We start from the raw sequence: 20888 nt of genomic DNA on the forward strand, positions 1-20888 counted from the left end.
GCTGTGGTATATCGGTATGATACATGTATAGTGTTAATTTAGATGTTGGACGAAATAGTGCCTTAGAATTACTTGCTACACACAAAATATGACCATGGCACACACCAAAAGCAGAAGCAACAAAAGAAAATAGAGATAAAGTGGAGTTCATCAAAATTGAAAACTGCTGAGCTGCAAAGTACACCACCAAGAAAGTGAGACGAAAACCCACAAGCAAATCACATAGCTGATACGGGACTCATCTCTACAACACATAAGGAACTCTTACACCTCAATAGTTTTTAAAAACCCCAATTTTTAAAATGGGCAAGGGATCTAGACAGCTCTGCAAAGGAGATGAACAACTGGCCAATGAGCCTGTGGAAAAGATGCTCAGTGTCATTAGTCACCAGGGAAATACAAACCAAAACCACAGTGAGGTGTGTCCCTTCACACCCACTAGGATGGCGACAATTAAAAAGAAAGATAGCCAGGATGTGAAGAAACTGGAACCTTCTTTGTATACGTTTAAAATTTTCTATGATAAAAGACACATGGCTGGGCGCAGTGGCTCACGCCTGTAATCCCAGCACTTTGGGAGGCCGAAGCAGGTGGGTCACTTGAGGTCAGGAGTTCGAGACCAGCCTGGCCAACATGGTTAAACCTGGACTCCACTAAAAATACAAAAATTAGCCAGGCATGGTGGTGTATGCCTGTAATCCCAGTTACTCAGGAGGCTGAGGCAGTAGAATCACTCGAACCCAGGAGGCAGAGGTTGCAGTGAGCAGAGATTGGCCACTGCCCTCCAGCCTGGGCAACAAAGTGAGACTGTCTGAAAAAAAAAAAGAAAAAAGAAACATAAAAAGACAAAGTGTACCTAATCTACAATGGTAGATCTTCAGATCTTTGGAGGGGAGGGGAAAAAAAGTAGTTGTATGGGAGCACAAGTGACACTGATGCTATTCCTTGATTACAAACATGTATTCATTCCGTAATCATCCATTAAGATTTACATGAGTGCTTTTTTTTTTTTTTTTTTTGGAGATGAAGTCTCACTCTGTTGCCTAGGCTGGAGTGCAGTGGTGTGATCTTGGCTCACTGCAACCTCCACCTCCTGGGTTCAGCCTCCCGAGTAGCTGGGATTACAGGTGCCCACCACCACACCCTGCTAATTTTTTGTATTTTTGGTAGAGACGGGGTTTCACTATGTTGGCCAAGCTGGTCTTGAACTCCTGACCTCGTGATCCACCCACCTCGGCCTCCCAGAGTGCTGGGCTTACAGGCTTGAGTCACATGAGTGCTTTTTGCATGTGTTTTTGTATGCATAGTATATATCACTGAAAGCTTAAATATTCCATATTTGCACACAAAAAATGGAACCCTTACACACTACTGGTGGGGATGTAAAATGGTGCAGTAAATACCTGCAGTGATGTTGGGATGATGGGGATAGTGATCGTGGTGTCTTGTTTCACCAGGTTCTGGCCTATTTCATTGATGCTATGAAGTGGTTTTGTGATGTTTGGCAGTTTTGTGGATACTTTTACTCAAACTAGTAACACAGCAATAATCAGGGGTTCAATCCTATCTTCATATGAGAATTACAAGGGGATCTTTTTAAAAATGCTAAATCCTGGGCTTCAGTCTAGGAAATTTTTGTTTAATTGACATGGAACAGAATATTAGTGGGGTGTGTGTGTGTGTGTGTGTGTGTGTGTGTGTGTGTGTGTTTAACTTCTCACAGGATTCTAGATGTGCCATCAGGGCTGAAAACTACTGAGCCAAGATTAAGCAAAGCCAATGATAAGGGTTAGCTTGGAGTTAGAAACGAGATTGGCACAGGACTCAGGAGACCTGGGTTTTAGTCCCAACTCTTCCTTTGTTTAAACTGTGTGCTTTGAGCAAGGTGTTTATCCTCTGTGAGCTTCGGTTTCTTCATCTGTAAAATGGGGCCAAGCACCTTCCTGTGCAGGGATGTGGGGATCACGTGAGATTATCTCTATGACACTGCAAAGCTGGTGTCTGGGACATTTTATGCTCTCATCACATTTTGGTTCCTTTTTTCCCTTATCTTCCATGAGCTAGATACTCATGTCACAGTTTCTAGTTTCATTCTCTTTTTGGTGCATCTATGAGGTGTAGGAGTTGGTTAAAAGTCACCTAAGACTTCTCTAGGTTTAAAATTTATCCTTACTTCCCATGAACCTAATCTCTTTTTGTTCCTCATCTATGTTCTCAATCCTCTTGTGCTTATAATAAATGTTGTTCTGATATCTGGCAAAATTACTGGTTCATATATTTTGATGAGGCAATGTTAAATATTGTTAATAGCCATGCTTGGAGTCTAACATGAGTTGTTCCTCATTAATAATTACACTGATTGTGGTAATAAATCATAGGATGGGTAGTAGGGTTAATTGGAATTTTTTTTAAATGCTAAATAGAGTTATGAGTGTAGGCTGTGATTTCTATCTAGTGGACTTGGAATAGTTCTGTGGGTTCTAGGAGAGAAAGAGCCTGCTCTCAGATGGTAAATTTTATGTTAGATTTACTCTTTAACCTAGAAGGAAGACCAGGTTGGTAACATTCATATGTGAGTCTGCAGCACAGACAGATTCCAAGACTGTCTGAAATACACCTCCAACTCTGTGGTCTGTGGGAAAGCTGGAGTCCGCCTGTCCCCGGAGAGGTGGCAGTGCAGCATGTTTGTACACCAGCTGGAGAAAGTCATTCTGGAGTCCTGTGGCTGGAGTTGGAGGGTCTAGAACAGAATTCCCACATTTTAATGGGTATGCATATCACCTGGGCATTTGTGCCAGTGCAGATGCTTTTTAGTAGATCAGGGGTGGAACCTGAGGTTCTGCAGTTAGTGCAAGCTCCTAGGTTCGTTGCTGATGCTGCTTGTCTGTGACTACACTTTGCATGGCAGATAGAAGAAAGCTATCTGTTGTTCTGCTTGCCAGCACTTTCCATACGTTCCTCCGGTAAAATGTTCCTTCCTTCTTCCAACCATGAAGTTTCAGAGTGAGCTTCCATATTCTTATATGACTCTGCCTCACAGGCCACAGTCGGTTGGTCCAGGAGCCAATCAGAATCTTCCCTGGCATTTTGGGATTAGAATCCAGAGTCTAGTCTTAGATCCTCTCTATGAAGTTCTTTCTAACTCCATGGAGGGAATTGGTCAAGGATAAGGGGCAGAGAGCATGTCCCAGTGGTTCTCAAGTCCTTGGTTCCAGTTTTCCCAAACACATGAAAAAGGATTAAAAAACAAAACAGAGTTGTGATATATATATCACAATACTGGATATATATAACCTTAGGGGTTATATTACCAGCTCTGATTATCTTGTGCAGAAACTTTTATCAGGTCCTTATCACATGCAGGTCTCTATTGCTAGCCCCTGAACGTTCGAAGATGAATAGCGCACGCCCTGACTGGGAGAAGACCACACATTGCAGCAGCGTGTGGCATGTGCAATGGCCAGGGGGTGTGGGAGCTCTGAGAGGAAGTGCTTGATCCAGTTGAGTGTGTGGATGGGGGCCAGGTTCAGTAAAAGTTTTCTCAAGATGGATTTTCAAACGGTGAGTAGGAATTATGTAGGCAGGCCTCTGAAATTTTTCCAGGCAGACAGAACTTGCTGAGCAAAAGCAAGATGATGGTAGGAAACTGTGTTTGAAAAATTGCAACCCCTTTAAAAGGGAGGTATGTGGCTACAACTGGACTGAAGAAGCAGGCAAGGGAGAGCGCTGTATACATCACTTTTTTTTAAGAGTCATATGCATTTTAAAACCAAGAGAACAATAAACCTAAATCTCTGATTCTCTCCCAAATACCTGACTATCTGGCAGGTTCCTACTTCCAACCCTCCAGACCCCCCATTTTCCCCTTAAACAGAAAAGTTGTCTTAGGATTGAGATGAATGTTTGAAAAACAAACCTGATCTGCTTCAAATACCAAAATCTGTTTAAATAACACAGAGGTTGTGACAGCCGTTGGCAAAGCCAGGAAGTTCAAAGCCCTGCGGCTGACACGTTGTATCGAGTTCTGCTGTTGTTGGCACCCCTGCCTGTGGCAGGTCCTGCTGCTTGTTATTCGGGTCTGCGTATGAGAAGGAGACATTCCTCAGACCACAAGACTTTCTTCTTTGGGAAAAATCTGTTTTTTAAAATGCTTTTTATGAGCAAATACACCATTTGGTAGTACAGGTGATGACTACTTCTTAGGTCTTCTTGAATGGCAAGTTCCAAGAGTAACGTTAAGGTTTTTTTCATGGGCAGATTTTAGCCATTTCAAGAGGGTTTTTCAAAAATGTTTATGTTTTTACTAATATTTTGGAGGACAAAATGTAATATATGAGAAAGACTCTTGTGCCTCGGGGGTTATTGTCTGTTTGAAGGTGGTGTCAGAGCACTTAGTACCCGCCCCGCCATGATAAGCACACTCCAGTAGGCTTGTTAACATCCTGGGTCTGACTCAGCCCTGGAATACTAGGAGCTTGGTTTTATCCCATTTACCACTTAGTGATATGCACTGGGATTGATTTCTGTTGCTCAGATGAAAGGATTGCTTGATGCAACAAGAGACCAATCCACCAATTAACTGTGGAGCAAGTGACATGACATCTAAAGCCTTGGAGTATGAGGCCTTTTGCACACATTTCCAAAGCGGAAGGCAAGGATGGCTAGAATTTGAGAGACTGTCCCTCCAAGCATAAGAGGCTATTCATGTGGAGGCTGGCTCTGGAGCTCTGGAGGTACAGCTGGTGGATGCTGTATGTAGTGTCCTCTGGGGCCTAATAGTTAAGCTCTAAACCTGGCAGGTTGGACACAGGTTCAGAAATCCAGGCAATGGTCAGTACACAGTGGACAATCCTTCTGGAATATCAGTCCTAGTTGTCTGGGGCGTCAGTCAAGGTTCTAGTTACAAGGTCAAGGGCTGGCCAGAACCAGGCAGTCTAGAAAGCTCCCTTCCCTGGGTAAGAGATCAGAGTCAAGTGTGGAGCACAAAGAGGGAACCTGATGTGGCTCCAGAGTCAGGACCAAAGCAAGATCCCACTCTGTGGACTGTGTGGCCTTGGGTGGTTGGGGTGCAGTGAGAGAGGAGGGGAGGGAAGAGGCAGTTCCAACCTCAGTGCTAATATCTGGGGGCCCTGTGCCCTAGGTCTCACCACCAGAGGGGTCACTCAGGAAGCCCCTGGTTCAAATGGGAAAAGTAATGCATTTCCACCACTAGTGCTTAGCAAATGATGGGGGAGATGGCAATGAAGCTCTTTGAGGGCTAGGCAGGGAGTGAAAGCTGGGATAGATTTCACACCTGTGTGTTCGTGGTAGAATTACTGATCATTTGGCGTTTGGTGACCTTGTCACCCAGGAGCTGGAAGTCAGGAATTAAAGTTACGCTTCGTGTCACACTCACACCAGTGCATTCCTTTGTAAGCCTCCAAGTGCTCCAGAGTCACAGGGGGCTCTTTATTTTCCTCTTTTACCCATTTGCTTTTAAATGCTTATTTGGGCATAATGATAACAGATTTTGTTTCTGTGCTGAAACTGCATGTTCCTACTTATGTCTTAGAGCAACTTTTGAGCTTTCAAGCACATGAGGAGCTTCTTCCTCAGAGCTGACTTTCCAAGTGAGCAAAAAGGAAGCCAGTGCCAAGCCTGCTGACCGTTCATGTGCCCTCCAGAGAGGATCGGAGGCTCAGGTTCTTTCCAGCCTTTGTCACATGTGACTGAGCCAGGCTCTGCAGCACTGAGCTTGGTCTTGGGATGGCTTCCAAGTCTTTGACCTTAAGAGTCACAATGCAGGCCAGGCGTGGTAGCTCACACCTGTAATCTTAGCACTTTGGGAGGCTGAGGCGGGCAGATCATGAGGTCAAGAGATCGAGACCATCCTGGCCAACATGGTGAAACCCCGTCTCTACTAAAGATACAAAAATTAGCCAGGCATGATGGTGCGCACCTGTAGTCCCAGCTACTTGGGTGGCTGAAGCAGGAGAATCACTTGAACCTGGGAGGTGGAGGTTGCAGTGAGCTGAGATTGCGCCACTGAACTCCAGCCTGGCGACAGAGCAAAAACTCTGTCTCCAAAAAAAAAAGAGTTCACAATGTAGGTAGGCTTATAAACAGATCAGTGATAATAGGACAGTAGTGGACAGTAGTGGGGCTTCACGCAGGTAGAGTCCAAGTGCTGTGGAGAGAACAGGTCATCCTTTCAGAGGAGTCCTGCCTGAGGCCTACAGACTTTAGTCAGGCAAAGTAGGAGGAAGATATCAGGTGTCATGGTGCCTGTGGTCCCAGCTACTCAGGAGGCTGAGGTGTGAGGATTACTTGAGCTGGAGTTCAAGGCTACAGTCCACTGTGATCTCACCTGTGAATAGCCACTGGACTCTAGCCTGGGCAACATAGCAAGACCTCAACTCTTAAAAATATCTTGTTTAAAAAAAAAGTTGGGGAAAGGGGTAAGAATTAAGAATTTAAGCAGAGAGAAAGAAATGGATTTTGTGTGTGTGTGTTAAATAAATGTAAGATTTACTTTTTTTTTTTTTTTTGAGACAGAGAGAGTCTCACTCTATTGCCCAGGCTGGAGTGCAATAGTGCAATCTCAATCTTGGCTCACTGCAACCCCCGCCTTCCAGGTTCAAGTGATTCTCCTGCCTCAGCCTCCCAAATTGCTGGGACTACAGGTGCCCACCACCACGGCTGGCTAATCTTTGTATTTTTAGTAGAGATGGGGTTTCACCATATTGGCCAGGCTGGTCTCAAACTCCTGACCTTTTATCTGCCCACCTCAGCCTCCCAAAGTGCTGGGATTACAGACGTGAGCCACTGTGCCTGGCCAAGATTTACCACTTTAACCATTTATAACTGGACAGTTCAGTGGCATTGACTAAATTCATACCATTGTACAACCATCATCACTATCCATTTCCACAAATGTTTCTTTGCAAACTGAAACTCTGTACCCGTTAAACACTAATTCCCGATTCCTTGCTCCTCCTAGGTCCTGACAACCATCATTCTACTTTCTGTCTCTATGAGTTTGACAATTCCAAGTAACTCATATAAGTGAAATAATACTTTATATGTCCTTCTGTATCTGGTGTATTTCACTTAGCATAATGTCTTCCATGTGGTAGCATTAATCAGAATTTTCTTCCCCTTTAAGGCTGAATAATATTCCATCATAGGTATGCCCCACATTTTGCTTCTCTGCTATCCCTCCATGGACACTTGGATTGCGTCCAGCTTTGGCTGTTGTGAGTGGTGCTGCTGTGGACGTGGGTGTGCAGATATCTGCTGGAGCCCCTGCTTTCACTGGGTTTTTCTCTTAAAAAGCTGTATAGAGCTTGTGTGGGCTCTCAAGTTTTTGGGTGTTGGAGAAAGTTGATCTAGGAGTGAAGGCCTTGGTTCTGTTCCTCACTGCCACCAACTCCCTGGGTCCCTGGAACAGTCACACACCATCTCTGGGTCATTGTCTTCCCACTTGTGAGCTAAGGGAGTCCCTTCACCTCTTGGGCTCTGCCCTGGGTGACTATGCCTGGGACATTCTGTACCAGACGTAACATACTTCGCCTGTCCTGGCTTCCATTTACTCCTCAATGCAGTTAGGAATGGAGTGGCCTCTTGGCACGAGTGGATTTAACAGTCTCACTTTTGAGTGTTCTTGAGCAGCTCCAAAGCTCCTGCTGTACAGAAATCTGTCACTTTGCTGAGACGTGCATTTGAACCTTACCCACAATGAGAGCAGTGCATGGGGGCAAGTCCTCCAATGGGGAGCCAGGCTGGCCAGTGCCCAGCATGCGTCTCGCTGAGCAGAGTTGTTGGCTGCTCCTTGTTCTTTTTTGATTTTTTTTTTTTTTTGAGATGGAGTTTCGCTTTGTCACCCAGGCTGGAGTGCAATGGTGTGATCTTGGCTCACTGCAACCTCCGCCTCCTAGGTTCAAGAGCTTCTTGTGCCTTGGCCTCCCAAGTAGCTGGGATTACAGGTGCCTGCCACCACACCTGACTAATTTTGTGTATTTTTTTAGTAGAGACGGGGTTTCACATGTTGGCCAGGCTGGTCTTAGACTCCTGGCCTCAGGTGATCCGCCCATTTCGGCCTCCCTAAGTGCTGGGATTACAGGTGCGAGCCACCATGTCCATCTGTCCTTTCTTTTGAACTGACTTTTATGAAATGGTAGAACTTTGGTGACTGTGTGTGTGTGTGCGTGTGCGTGTGCATGTGTGTGCGTGCACACATGAGAGAGAGAAAGAGAGAGAGAGAGAATGCCTCCAAAAAGAGAGCTGACCACTGGGCTTGTGATGGAAGTAAAAGAAAGCGGAGAAGCCTGAGAAACTGATGGTTTGTACCATCAGTTTGTACCATCATTATAGATTAAAAAGGAGTCCATCCGACCCCACAGTTGCCCCACAGTGCAAACAACTTCAGTCAGTGTTCTCTACGGAAATAAGATAAAGGGTCTCAGGCAGCAGCATACTTGCCCCTTGAGTGATAAAACTTTAGAGAATTTTGAAAATATGGCTCAGGAGAAGACAGGAGACTACACAAACATTTCCAGGAAGCAGCAGATGGCGAAGGCACCGGTGTGGCTGCTAAACCAACCTTCTTTTCAAGTAAGGGCTGGTTAAAAATGTTAAAGATGTGTTTTTCTTGGCGAAAGGTGCAGTTCAGAGGAATAAGCAGGCCAGCTGTCTATCTCACCGCAGACAGGATTCCTCCTAAGCTAAGGAGGCTCACAGAGGAGCAGAGGCACAAGTCCCAGGCTGGGGGAGGGGGTGCACAGGGCAGGCGTCCCTCTACCAACTGTACTAAAAGTCACCTGAGCGAGGTAGTCAGAGAATAAGGAGAGAAGCTGATCAAAGAAGGCCTTGAAGAGCTAATCAAAACAGGCAAGGACGATAAAGACAATGCTGAGAACATAGAAAAGACAAGTTGGGTCCTTTATAAATCAAGCGGAGTGTTCCATTATGTGGAGCTGCCAGCACAGCCAACATCCATCAGTGGGACGGAGCCTTTCTCAGCAGGTCCAAGAAATACATCTCCATTGGCACCATCCCAGGCCATGTCCAAGAAGTTGCAAAAGGAAAGAATGACTAACAACATGGTTAACTTTAGTCAAGACTAATGAAGGGGGTGAGGGGAATGAAGAGAAAAATTACAAAAATAAATGAATAAATGAATAAATAAAAAGGAAGGTAATCAGAACAGGTACAAACAATGTGAAATATTTCTCCGAACAGCTAAATGTAATGAATTGGGAGAACTAAATTAAATACATTTTTGGGAAAAGTGAAAATGGAAAATTTGCAACAAGAAAGAGAAGACTTGATTAGGATAATAGCCGGTAAAGATCTCCCCCAGCTAGGAGGTCTGTCTAGGTCCAGGGAGGGCCCTTCAAGTCAGGGGTAACTTTCAGAGTCAAAATTGTCTGTAACCATTGCAGGATAATAAGCAAAGAAGCTGATGAACTCACTTATGTGGTTAGTACAGCATCATTTCCAAGACCAGACAATTGCATTGAGAGGTAGTAACATTCTAGCCCCCTTCATTTATGACCATAGATGTGGAAGTTCTAAAATAAATGTTAAATTAAAAAAAAAAGGGCTGGGTGCAGTGGCTCACACCTATAATTCCAGCACTTTGTAAGACTAAGGCAGGTGGGATTGTTTGAGCCCAGGGGTTCAAGACCAACTTGGTCAACAAAGTGAGATGTTGTCTCTATAAAAAATATTCAAAATTAGCTGGATGTGGCAGCGTGTGACTGTAGTCCCAGCTACTCGGAGGCTGTGCTGGGAGGAGTGCTTGAGTCCTGGGAGGTCGAGGCTACAGTGAGCTGAGATTGTGCCACTGCACTCCAGCCTGGGTGACAGAGCAAGCCCCTGTCTCAAAAAAAAAAAAAAAAAAAAAAAAAAAGAACGGGACATTCATCATGGGCATCAACTCAAAACTTGTCATTCAATATGCTCTTTAAGGAAAAAGCCACCACTAGTCTCCACTTAGACTTTCCCTGTCCTTTACGTTCTTATAATTATCTCTCTTGCTGGGCTTCTACTTCTTTACTGCCCCTGAAGACAATACCCAGGTCTTTTTTTGTAGTCAAGGTTTTTGCTACAAATCAATAAAGCAAGGCAGAAAGTGATACCAAATGACTTAACTACAAAGAACAGCTCTCAGATCTCACCAAGTTTATATCCTATCACAAGGGTTCTGGGTTTGTAGTTCCAGACTTCTTTCTGAGATAGCAAAGGACTGACAATGAGGTTCATAAACACACTCCCTTCTGCCTGCCTGCCTGCTGCCTTGCTCCCAGCTTGGAGACCCAAAGAGGCCTCCAAGACAGCATGTGAAATCCCCCCGAGGGAGATGGTAGCTGACGTTTCTGAGGACCTCCAGCTCAATGGAACCTCTCCCAACGCAGCCTACATCCCACCTCTCACGGCAAGAAAGCAGATTTTTAAGGTTACCTTCTCCATAGAAGCTGTTCTGACCTGCAGGATGCAGAAGACTGGAAGCCAGAAGCATCCTTCCTTAAGCAGACATTCCAAGTGTGGACAGAGCTGGGCCCCTGGCTGACACACACTCTTGGTGCTGAGGGATTCAAGGCACCTCTGAGATCTGAGTCCTGTGGCTACCATTCCTGAAATACTTTTCTGGAATTTCTAGCCTTGAGAGATGTGGAGGTAACACTTCCCTCTCCTCCAGCTTCTAGATATTTGCAAATTTAATTTTTTTTTTTTTTTGAGATGGAGTCTCACTCTGTTGCCCAGGCTGGAGTACAGTGGCACGATCTCAGCTCACTGCAACCTCCACCCCCCAGGTTCAAGCAATTCTCTTGCCCCAACCTCTCAAATAGCTGGGATTACAGGCATGCACTACCATGCCTGGCTAATTTTTGTATTTTTAATAGAGATGGGATTTCACCATGTTTGCCAGGCTGGTCTTGAACTCCTGACCTCCTTTCCCCAGGATGCACCTGTTTTCTTAGAATGTGTGTCATGGATCAGAAAGATGGGAGCAGTAGGAGAGGACGGAGAGACGGTGCATTGGATGAAGGCTGGGTGACAGATACATTTTTATCTGGAGGATCTGGGAACAGGTTAATGAGCACATCTGACCTTGGAGACAAGTTCTGCACTGCTGAGACAAAATGGAAATAAGTTTTCTTAATATACCCCTTCCCTGGAGAGAGATGAGGGCGGCCTTGGCTGTACGCCTCCCTTTTGAAGAATTTGGAAGTTAAATGCTTCTTCGAACATTCTCACCTCCAAAACAGACCAGGACTTAGCCTTTTCTACACCAAATGCTTGGCTCAGAGGCGCCGCTAAGTACGGGGGGCTGACTAGGAAGCATGTGGGGGAAAAGGACATGGGAAGTGGGAAGAAGTGGCTGATGGCAAGAATCCCAAATAAAATGAACTAAGCTTGTGAAAAAATGACAGTGGAGGTTACCAGAGCCCTGCTGGTGTGATGACCTTTTGTTGAAATTCTTTCTACAGATTATCACAGCTGGCTTATCAATATTGCTGTTTGATGCGATCCTGACCAGTGCAACCGTGGGATGGTAAGTCTTTTGCATAGAGAGACAAAGTGCCACTTAGTTGAGTTTCATGAGGTTTCTAAGTTTTGCTCTCAAATGTTGCAGAAAGGGAGTGTGTGTTAGCTGTGTGTCTACAACCTATGTAAATCTCATATTAGTGAAGCTTTCTTTAAAAAAAAAAAAAAAAAAAAGCCTGGGCGCGGTGGTTCATGCCCGTAATCTGAGCACTTTGGGAGGCTGAGGTGGGTGGATTGCCTGAGCTCAGGATTTTGAGACCAGCCTGGGGAACACAGTGAAACCCTGTGTCTACTAAAAATACAAAAAAACAGCTGGGCATGGTGCTGTGTGCCTGTAATCCCAGGTGCTCGGGAAGCTGAGACAGGAGAATCACTTGAACCTGGGAGGTGAAGGTTGCAGTGAGCCGAGATCGTGCCATTGCACTCCAGTCTGGGTGACAGAGTGAGACTCCATCTCAAAAAAAAAAAAAAACTTGTATTGACCCATAAACACAAATTCAGAAGAATACGTATATCATAAATAAACTACTTGATGGATTTGTACAAACAAACCATTCTGTATACCATAACCAGCGTCCAGAGCAAGAAACAGAGCATCACCCACACTCATCCACCCAACAGCAGCCACTGTTGATCAACAACTATGTGCCACTATGTGTATATATATGTGTGTGTGTGTTTGTATGTATATGCGTAATATGTATGTAATGTTTAGTAAACCACTACACACACACACACACACACACAATCAGCCCTTTGCATGAACAGGTTCCAGATCCTCAGATTCAACCAACTGTGGGTCAAAAATGTAGTTTAGGCCTACAATGGTTGCATCTGTCCTGAACATGTACAGACTTTTTTTCTTGTCTTTATTTCCTAAACAGTACAATATAACAACTATTTACATAGCATTTGCATTTTATTAGGTGTTACAAGTCATCCAGAGATGATTTAAAGTATACAGGAAGATGTGCCTGGGTTGTAAGCAAACACTACACCATTTTATGTCAGAGACTTGACAACCCATGGATTTTGGTATCCACAGGAAGTTCTGGAACAAATTCCCTGTGGGTATTGAGGGGCAACTGTGTGTGTGTGTGTGTGTGTGTGTGTGTGTGTAACACACACACACATATAGAGAGAGCACGTTCTGTGTTTGGGTGTCTTTCCATTTCTTTGATCTTTCCATTAACTTTCTCTTAGACAAGCTCCAGATGATCCTGTTAAGAATGCACATGGTGAAACCTCATCTCTACTAAAAATACAAAAAATTAGCTGGGTGTGGTGGCGCGTACCTGTAATCCCAGCTACTCAGGAGGCTGAGGCAGGAGAATTGCCTGAACCCAGGAGGCGGAGGTTGCGGTGAGCCAAGATCGCGCCATTGTACTCCAGCCTGGGCAACAAGAGCGAAACTCTGTCTCAAAAAAAAAAAAAAAAAAAGAATTCACTGCCCGTTTGCTTAAAGACAGCGCAGCCTCACTGAGATATCTGAGCAGAGACAGAAGGCGGTGAGGGAGTGAGCCACGGGGATGCTGGGGACAGCGTTGCCAAGGCCCTGCAGTGGGAACGTGCTTGGTCGGCTTGAGGGGCAGTGTGTCAGGTGCAGCGAGACCAGGGGTTGTGGGCACCGAGGCCAGAGCGGGAGCAGCGGCAGAGGAGGCCACAGGCCATGTGGGGTCATGAAGGCCACTGTACGGGCCCGGCTTTACCTGGATGAGATGGGAAGTGATCGGGAATTTTGAGCAGAGAAGTCAAGGAGTCACTTGCTCCTGTGTTAAAAATGTACCCCTCTGCTGCGTGGAGAATAGGCAGTGGAGGGGTGAGGAGGGAGCAGGAAGACCAGGGGCTCTGGCCATGATCCAGATGCAAGATGGTGATGGCTGAGACCGGCTGTAGCAGTGGAGGTGGGAAGAGGTGGTAGGATACCTGAGGCACTAGGATTTGAGAGAGAGGAGCCTAGGATGACTTCTAGGTGTCGGGTCCAAGTAATTGAAAGAATGAGGTTGCCTTTCACTGAGATGGAGAATGTTGTGTGAAGAGCAGGGTTTGGCAAGGTGGTGGTGGTGGAGGTGTATTGGGCATTGGTTTGAATGTATGAAGGCTGAGGTGCCTGTTGGACCACAGAGTAGAGATACAGGAATAGGTTGTTCACCAAGTCAGCCTGGAGGTCCGGGGCGGGGCCACGGCACACGCATGTCTCCTCAGAGCTTCTGGCCTATCGCCTTGACTCAGACTCCTTCCTCCCTGCTTTCAGTCAGCCACTACTGCTCATCCCCCAGGACTTCACATCAAGGTGACCTCAGAGAGGCTTCCCTGGCTACACCCTGTGCAAGCCCTGCTAGCTTTTTTTTTTTTCTGCCTTGCTAATTTCATCCCTGACTGTTCTGACTGTTGGGACCACATTCGTTCCTTTCTGCCCATTAGGGTCTGCCTCCCTCCTGGAAGGGGTGTGTGGGCCCCTGGGGTTTGCAGGAGACAGCTGGGTGTGGGGTGGTGTTCAGTAAGGCAGACCCGGACAGGCAGGCTCTTCAGAAGGATGGCTGAGGTTGGGGGGCATGGCTGTGGGGAGACACAGCAGGGACTCAGAGCCCCAGGAGGTAGGTATGGCAGTTGTGATGGTAGCTTCAGGACATGCCTCCTGGAAAAGGCCACACTGCCCTGCCCTATAGCCCTCAGAGCCCATGACTCACAAGGGAGGTTTGGGCAATGAGTAACACAGGGACATGCAGAGAAAGACCTACTGTTGGAGAGGACCCAGCTGTGGCCAGTGGCCCCGGCTTGCCTTCCACTCAGGCCTCGGAGCTCTCCATCTGTGAGGGGAAATGGGCCTTCTGAACTTATTAGGACCAGGTGACTCTCGTTCAAGGGCCCGTTGGTTATGACCACATGAGGACAAGAATGAAGCGATCGGGTGGGTTTCACCCTGAACTCTCTACACAAGACCTGCCCATTGGAGAGTTAAGAATGTTAGCTATTCCAGTTACTAATATTCAAACCAATAGCTGATTGTTACCAAGGGTTTGGGTTGTGGCCTGCAGAGAAGGCAAAGGTGAGGGAGGAGGTAATGGGGAGTTTAAATGGTTAAAACAGCTTGTTGCTGTTGCATAGGCATGCTTTAATTTGGGGAATATATATGTATGTATTTTTAAGCAATAGAGTAATGCATGCTATTTATAAGACATTTTAAACAGTACAGAAATATATCAAGTAAAAAGCAAAAGTGGCTCATCCTTCACGCCCTCCAACTTCTCTTCCCAGACGTCACCACGGTTTAGTTGAAGGGCGAGAAGAGAGCTGCATTTGGCCAGGGATGTGTATCCCAACGTAGGTGGACGCTGTTCTCTGAAGGAGGTGTTAGATCTGGGGGCCCAGCCACAACAGTGGTTCTGAAATGAAACCACACCGAGCAGCCCTCCCACACATCACACATAGTCTAGTCCTTGGGCTGGTGTTTTCTTTCCTTCCCTGTGACCAGGTGCAGCCTGGCCTCAATCATGGATGCTGCACGTTATGTAGAAAAAGTCACATTGTTGTTGCTGCTCACTGATGTTCTGTCCTTTGTTTTAAAAAAGCCTAGGACCACTTTAAGATTATGCTTATTTCCATTCTAGTTCCTATATGTTATTTGGCAGATGTTTTTCACCCATGGGATAGCATTATAAAATTGAAGTGCAGGCAAATTTTAGAATAGGTTTTTATATTTCTTTGCCAGTATTATGAGGAAAGAAAAAGTGTAGTGTTGCTTAGCTTTGCTCAAATAAAGCCTAACTCTAGAAAGTAAGTATTTCTTCCCATGCCTGCCATCAGAGTAGTCCTAATAGCTGATCTTTCCCCTTCCTTCATTTTCTTTTTCTTCTTCTTCTTCTTTTTTTTTTTTTTTGCATTTGTTTGCAAGTTGGACCTGCTGAGTTGTCACTTGCTTGACTCAAGGACCACCGTGCTGGCTGGTGGGGGTCAGCTCTGGTGCCCAGGTGTGCCCACGACAGCCTCCCATCTCCCAGGATTCTCCTGTGGATACAGGCCTTCGGTGCTGACGTAGCCACAGAAACAACAGTATTATTTTTGAACATCAGTAGGAGATTTATATGGGATAAATGTGAGGGGCAGGACCAGTGGCCCCGTGGAACACCATGATGGGGAGTCTAGGAGGTGAACTTGCATCTTGTGTGGCCTTGGGTTAGAAGGGGTTCATTCAATAAACAGACATTTACCAAGTGCCTCATATGTGCCAGGAACCATTCTTGGATAAAAGTCAAAAATCACTGCCTCTGCAATGTCTATAGATAGATGCTCATTGCCCTGCCTGAAGGCAGGTCCATATCTAAATCATCCTCAATGGACAGAAATGAATGGTTTTGCTCACTGCACTCAGAAAATGAGATTTCCAGCCTTTCTCAAGAGCTGCCAGTGGGGGCATTTCCTGCCCCAAGAAAACAAATGGAAGGAAAATAAAAATTAGGAAATGTTCCTACACCTTCCTCTTCCTCCTCCTGCTGTGTCTTCCTCTTCTTTTTAATAATAATAACTAACCATTTATTGGGCAATTACTGTGCCTCAGACATTTCTTAGATTAATATAATCTCATTTACTTTTACAACACTCTTCCAAGTCATCCATATTTTAAAGATGAAGAAGCTGATGTCCAGAGATACTTATTTTCCCAGGATTTTATAGCTACTAAGCAGTTGCACCAGGTTTCAAACCCAGGTCTCTGTGTGTGCAAAGCCCTGTAACCTGATGGAACTGAATTTAAAAACACGAGGGATTTACAGCAGTGTAGATGATAATGTACAGGTGGAAGCTCATGAGGGAGCTGTAAGGGAAACTCGCTTAAATATTCCTCATCCCTCCACTGTGGTGTCCTCCATAAAGAATATGTAAATGGCACAGGAAATAAACAAGGCACCACCCAAGACAAGACAGTCCTAATTCCTCTTCAGGGACTGACCTGCAAACCAAGAATGTCCAGCAGACATTTTTAGGGAGGAAAATCTCATTGTCATATGTTTTTTATACCATGGCTATAATTCTATAATTACCAATCAGTTAAACATATTTATTGAGCGACTGCTGTTTGCAAAGTTTGTGGAAACCATTAAGAAATACAAGATATCCAACACTTAAGGGGTTATCAAGGGAAGGGCAAATCAGAAAGCTAATTTATGGGATGGATCAGATAGTAACTATTTTAATGCCCAGTGAATAAGAAGACTGAAGGAGGGAGAGAGTCCAGGATTGCTTGGAAGGGCACCCCTGGAGCTGGTGTGAACTGGGCCTTGTGCAGAGGGAGAGGCTTAGCTGGGCTAAGAGTTGGAGGTTGGAGGAGGACTGGGCCCCTCTCACCTGGGAAGACAGGGCAGCCAGTGGAGACTCAGTGATTTGTAACCAGAGCTGGGGCTCTGAAGCAGGGAGCTAATCTGTCTCCCTCCTTCTTCCTCTGTATCTGTCCTTCTGGGGAGGGGTGACACCAGTGATAGGCAGGTTGACATCCCAAAACCCAGTTGCCCAGAGAATAAACCTTTGCATCCTGAGATATGTATGTGTTCGTTATATATATATAACATATATAACATATTATATATGTTATATATAATTGATATTATATAATATGTAATTTATATTATATAATATAATTTTATATATGTTATATATAGCATATATTTATATGTTTTATAATATATTATATATTATAAATATATATTTTATTATTTAAAATAACATGTAAAATTTATATATGTTATATATAACTTATTTTATATATGTTAAGAATAAGAATTATATATGTTTTATTATAACATAAAATGTATATATTTATATATAAATCTTATGTTATATAACAAGAAATATATATTTATTATGTAAGTTATATATAATTACATTTTATTATATGAATTTTATGTAATATATAATAATTATGTATATAATGTTATATACATATATATATAATATATATATATAAATTCTTGAGACTTTTCCCCAAATTTTTGAATCCTTAAGTTTCATAGTGTTTGTCTAAATTCTTAATTTTTTTGTAGACACAGGGTCTCTCTATGTTGCCCAGGCTGGTCTCAAACTCCTGGCCTCAAGCAGTCCTCCACCCTCAGGCTCCCAAAGTGCTAAGACCAGCCTAAACTAAATTCTTTTTTTTTTTTTTTTTTCTGGAGATAGAGTCTTGCTCTGTCTCCCAGGCTGGAGTGTAGTGGCGCAATCGCAGCTCATTGCAACTTCCACTTCCCTGGGTTCAAGCAATTCTCGTGCCTCAGCTTCCCAAGTGGCTGGATTACAGGCACACACCACCACACCCGGCTAATTTTCATAGTTTTAGGAGAGACCAGGTTTCACCATGTTGGCCAGACTGGTCTCGAATTCCTGGCCTCAAGTGATATGCCCACCTTGGCCTCCCAAAGTGCTGGGATTGCAGGCGTGAGCCACTGCCCAGCCCCTAAATTCTTGACAATATCTTTCTCTCTTAGAAGTAAGCCTCCATTGACCACATTTTGTACAAAATTTTTATATGATCCAAAGAAACCTAGGTATTGAACTGAAGGTGAGAGCTAAGAGTAAGACATTCTCCAGTGTGAGGAAATGCTGAGTGGGAATAGTAAGGAGGCAGGCGTCTGTGAGAGGCTATGTCTCTGGGCTGTTTCACATCCTGTGAACTTTGTGGTATGTCCTGAGCAAAATGGAAAGAAAGGCTGTGTGTACCCAAATCAAGGAAACAGAATGTGTGATTATTGCAAAAGGAACCTTGACTTTGGAATTTCCTGATTTTTTAGGACTCTTGAGGTTAAAGATGGTGTGTTTTCAGCCTCAAAGAATTTTCCAACCACAAAGTGAACCACCAGAAGAGTGGACTGTGCTTCAGCTCTGTGTCTTGCACAGAGCTGATCTGCCTTGTCCGTACACTAGATGTGTTCAAGCGCAGCTGGGTGACCAGCTCTCAGAGCCCAGGCAGAGGTGGCTGATCTCTGTGGCATGGGACTTTACACTAATCAGAGGTCACAAAGGGCAGGGGCTGCAGGCCTATTTGGTTTGGACCTATTGTATGTGCCGGTATGGTTACTATTTCTTGTCATTTGCTTTTCAAATTTTAAGTTAGCCATCACCATTTTGAAATTGGGTGATTTCCTCATACAAATCCACATTTCCAGATTCTTTTGAAAATGTGGAGTAGCTGCTAATGTTGGGCCTGCATTTGCACACAGCAGCAGTTGCTGGAATGAGTAGAGGCTGCCTCCTCACGTGGTGGGCGTGTGCTCTCTAATCCACCATGGCCTCCACCACCCTAGGCTGGCTGAGACTGGAGGACTCTGCTCTAGCCAGTAGCCTTGCATCCATGTGTTTGTATATTCATGCATTTCACCAAAGGGCTGGGCTGGGCTCTGAGGCTACAGGAGTAAGAAAGGCACATTCCCTGACTCCAGGGAGATCACCGTGTTCAAATATATATGTCATTATCCTCCTGCTTGGATGGACAACAGCTTAGCTGCACAAAATGGGCCATCTGAAATAGGCCTTCTCACCTAAAGCACTATTAATATTTGGGACCAGATAATTCCTTGTTTTGAGGGGTTGTTCTGTGCCTTGTAGGATGTCTAGCAGCAAACCTGAACCTCACTCGCTAGATGCCAGTAGCACCCCCTCAGTTGTAACAATGAAAAACGTCTCCAGACATTGCCAAATGTTGAATCCCAGTTGAGAATCACTGGTCTAAACTTAATGGGAGCTAGTGGAGAAAATGTCACTTGAAATTTCAGCAGGATTTGAAGGAACTTGCTCATCAGATCAGAGCTTTGGATCAGCTCAAGTGTCAGGCCCTCAGCTGCTCCTCCCACCCACTCTGTGTCTGTATCTGGCTCCATAGGCACCTGCTGCACTGAGTGACAGGTGGCCGGCGCCATCTCACCCACCAGCCTGCGAGCAGCTCTAGGAGAAAGGGTGTGTTTATTCACATTTGCGTCTCTAGACCTAGTGTTGAATACTTACTGAATCAACACTGAGTGGCCAGCCTTCAAAATATTGTACCCAAGAACAATTATAAACCTAAGTACTCAATGTTGGTCAATTTTTTTTTTCTTTTTTTTTGAGAGAGTCTCGCTCTGTCACCCAGGCTTGAGTGCAGTGGTGCGATCTCAGCTCACTGCAACCCCCACCTCCCGGGTTCCAGCGATTCTCCTGCCTCAGCCTCTTGAGTAGCTGAGATTACAGGCGTGTGCCACCACATCCAACTAATTTTTGTATTTCTGGTAGAGATGGGGTTTCACCATGTTGGTCAGGCTGGTCTCAAACTCCTGACCTCATGATCTGCCTGCCTCGGCCTCCCAAAGTGCTTAGATTACAGGCATGAGCCACTGTGCCCGACCTATGTTGGTCAATTTTTAAATCTTTAATTAAAAACAACTGCTCTTGTCCAGCCAATTATTATAAAAACAGTCTATTTCAAGCCCAGTAATTTAAATATCCAGATTCCTATTTAATTATTCATTTTAATTAACAGTTTTATAGTATATATTAATTCCCTCTATTTCAAAATTCAGCAAAGGAGATTTGAAGCATATAAAAGAGAAAGATTCTGACCTGAGAGCAGTGTCCCTGTCAAGTGGAATTAATTATGGTGCCTCCTCTCTGAATCCCCTTTTACAGACAGGGAAAGTCGCCCTTTTCTTTGGAATAGTTTCGGGACAAGGAAAGAAAGGAATAACCAAATGCAACTTCTTTGTTCTAAGGGTTCCATGACCACATTTTCCCCTCTGCATGTCATTCACTGAGCTTGCCATAGATTGCAGTTTATCAGCCATGAGGATCACTTGAACTTGAGCCTAGCACAAACCTCACCAACACCACGAAGGGCCTTTAGAAAATGATCTTTAAACATCATTATTATAACTTATGTAATCTTTGTGTAAAGGTTTCTTATCCCTTGAGTTTTAAGGCCCAAGCCTATGTATAGGAAGAATGAATTTAGGGGCAAAGAAAACTTTCCCCATCACATTCTAAAATGCCTTCAGGATCACAGTGTCTGAAATTTATGAGTTTTCCATTTGAATTAAAAATTTGAAACCTCCTCTTTAAAATTCTGTGTAAGAAGGGCCTTCTCAATAATGACTGCTTATTACTTTTCAAATTTTATCATAATTTAATAGATTATGAACTCACTCAGCAGAGCCCCAAGGAATGGAACGTGGGGCAGATGCATTTGTGGTGAGGAAGAGAGAAAAAAGAAAAACTAGTTTGGGACCAAACTATCTTAGACCAAATAGTTTGGGACTCCTCCCATCTATAGATGGGAAAGGGGGCAGCAAATATTAACAGTTTAATTATTCATTGAATCAGTATTTACTGAGTGCTGCATTAGG

At 44.5% G+C, this 20888-nt stretch overlaps 1 protein-coding gene across 8 annotated transcripts in view; it reads left to right on the forward strand.

Annotated features, from left to right (window-relative positions):
* TMEM241 (transmembrane protein 241) overlaps window positions 1–20888 on the forward strand; it is a 155718-nt gene that overhangs the window by 113644 nt on the left and 21186 nt on the right. For 7 of the 8 annotated variants that reach the window (XR_010343634.1, XR_010343635.1, XM_064379342.1 and 4 more), the window contains one exon: window positions 11475–11539. Coding sequence is in view for 6 of the 8 variants with exons in the window: in XM_064379342.1 (XP_064235412.1) it covers window positions 11475–11539 (65 nt within the window). In the remaining 2 variants the exon portion in view is untranslated. Of the gene's footprint in view, window positions 1–11474; window positions 11540–12735; window positions 15366–20888 lie in introns of those variants that run through there. The other variant, XM_064379343.1, reaches the window with a different exon arrangement.

Source organism: Aotus nancymaae, unplaced genomic scaffold (assembly GCF_030222135.1).
Source record: "Aotus nancymaae isolate 86718 unplaced genomic scaffold, 86718_ANA_hifiasm-v0.15.2.pri h1tg000020l, whole genome shotgun sequence".
Lineage (NCBI taxonomy): Eukaryota > Metazoa > Chordata > Mammalia > Primates > Aotidae > Aotus > Aotus nancymaae.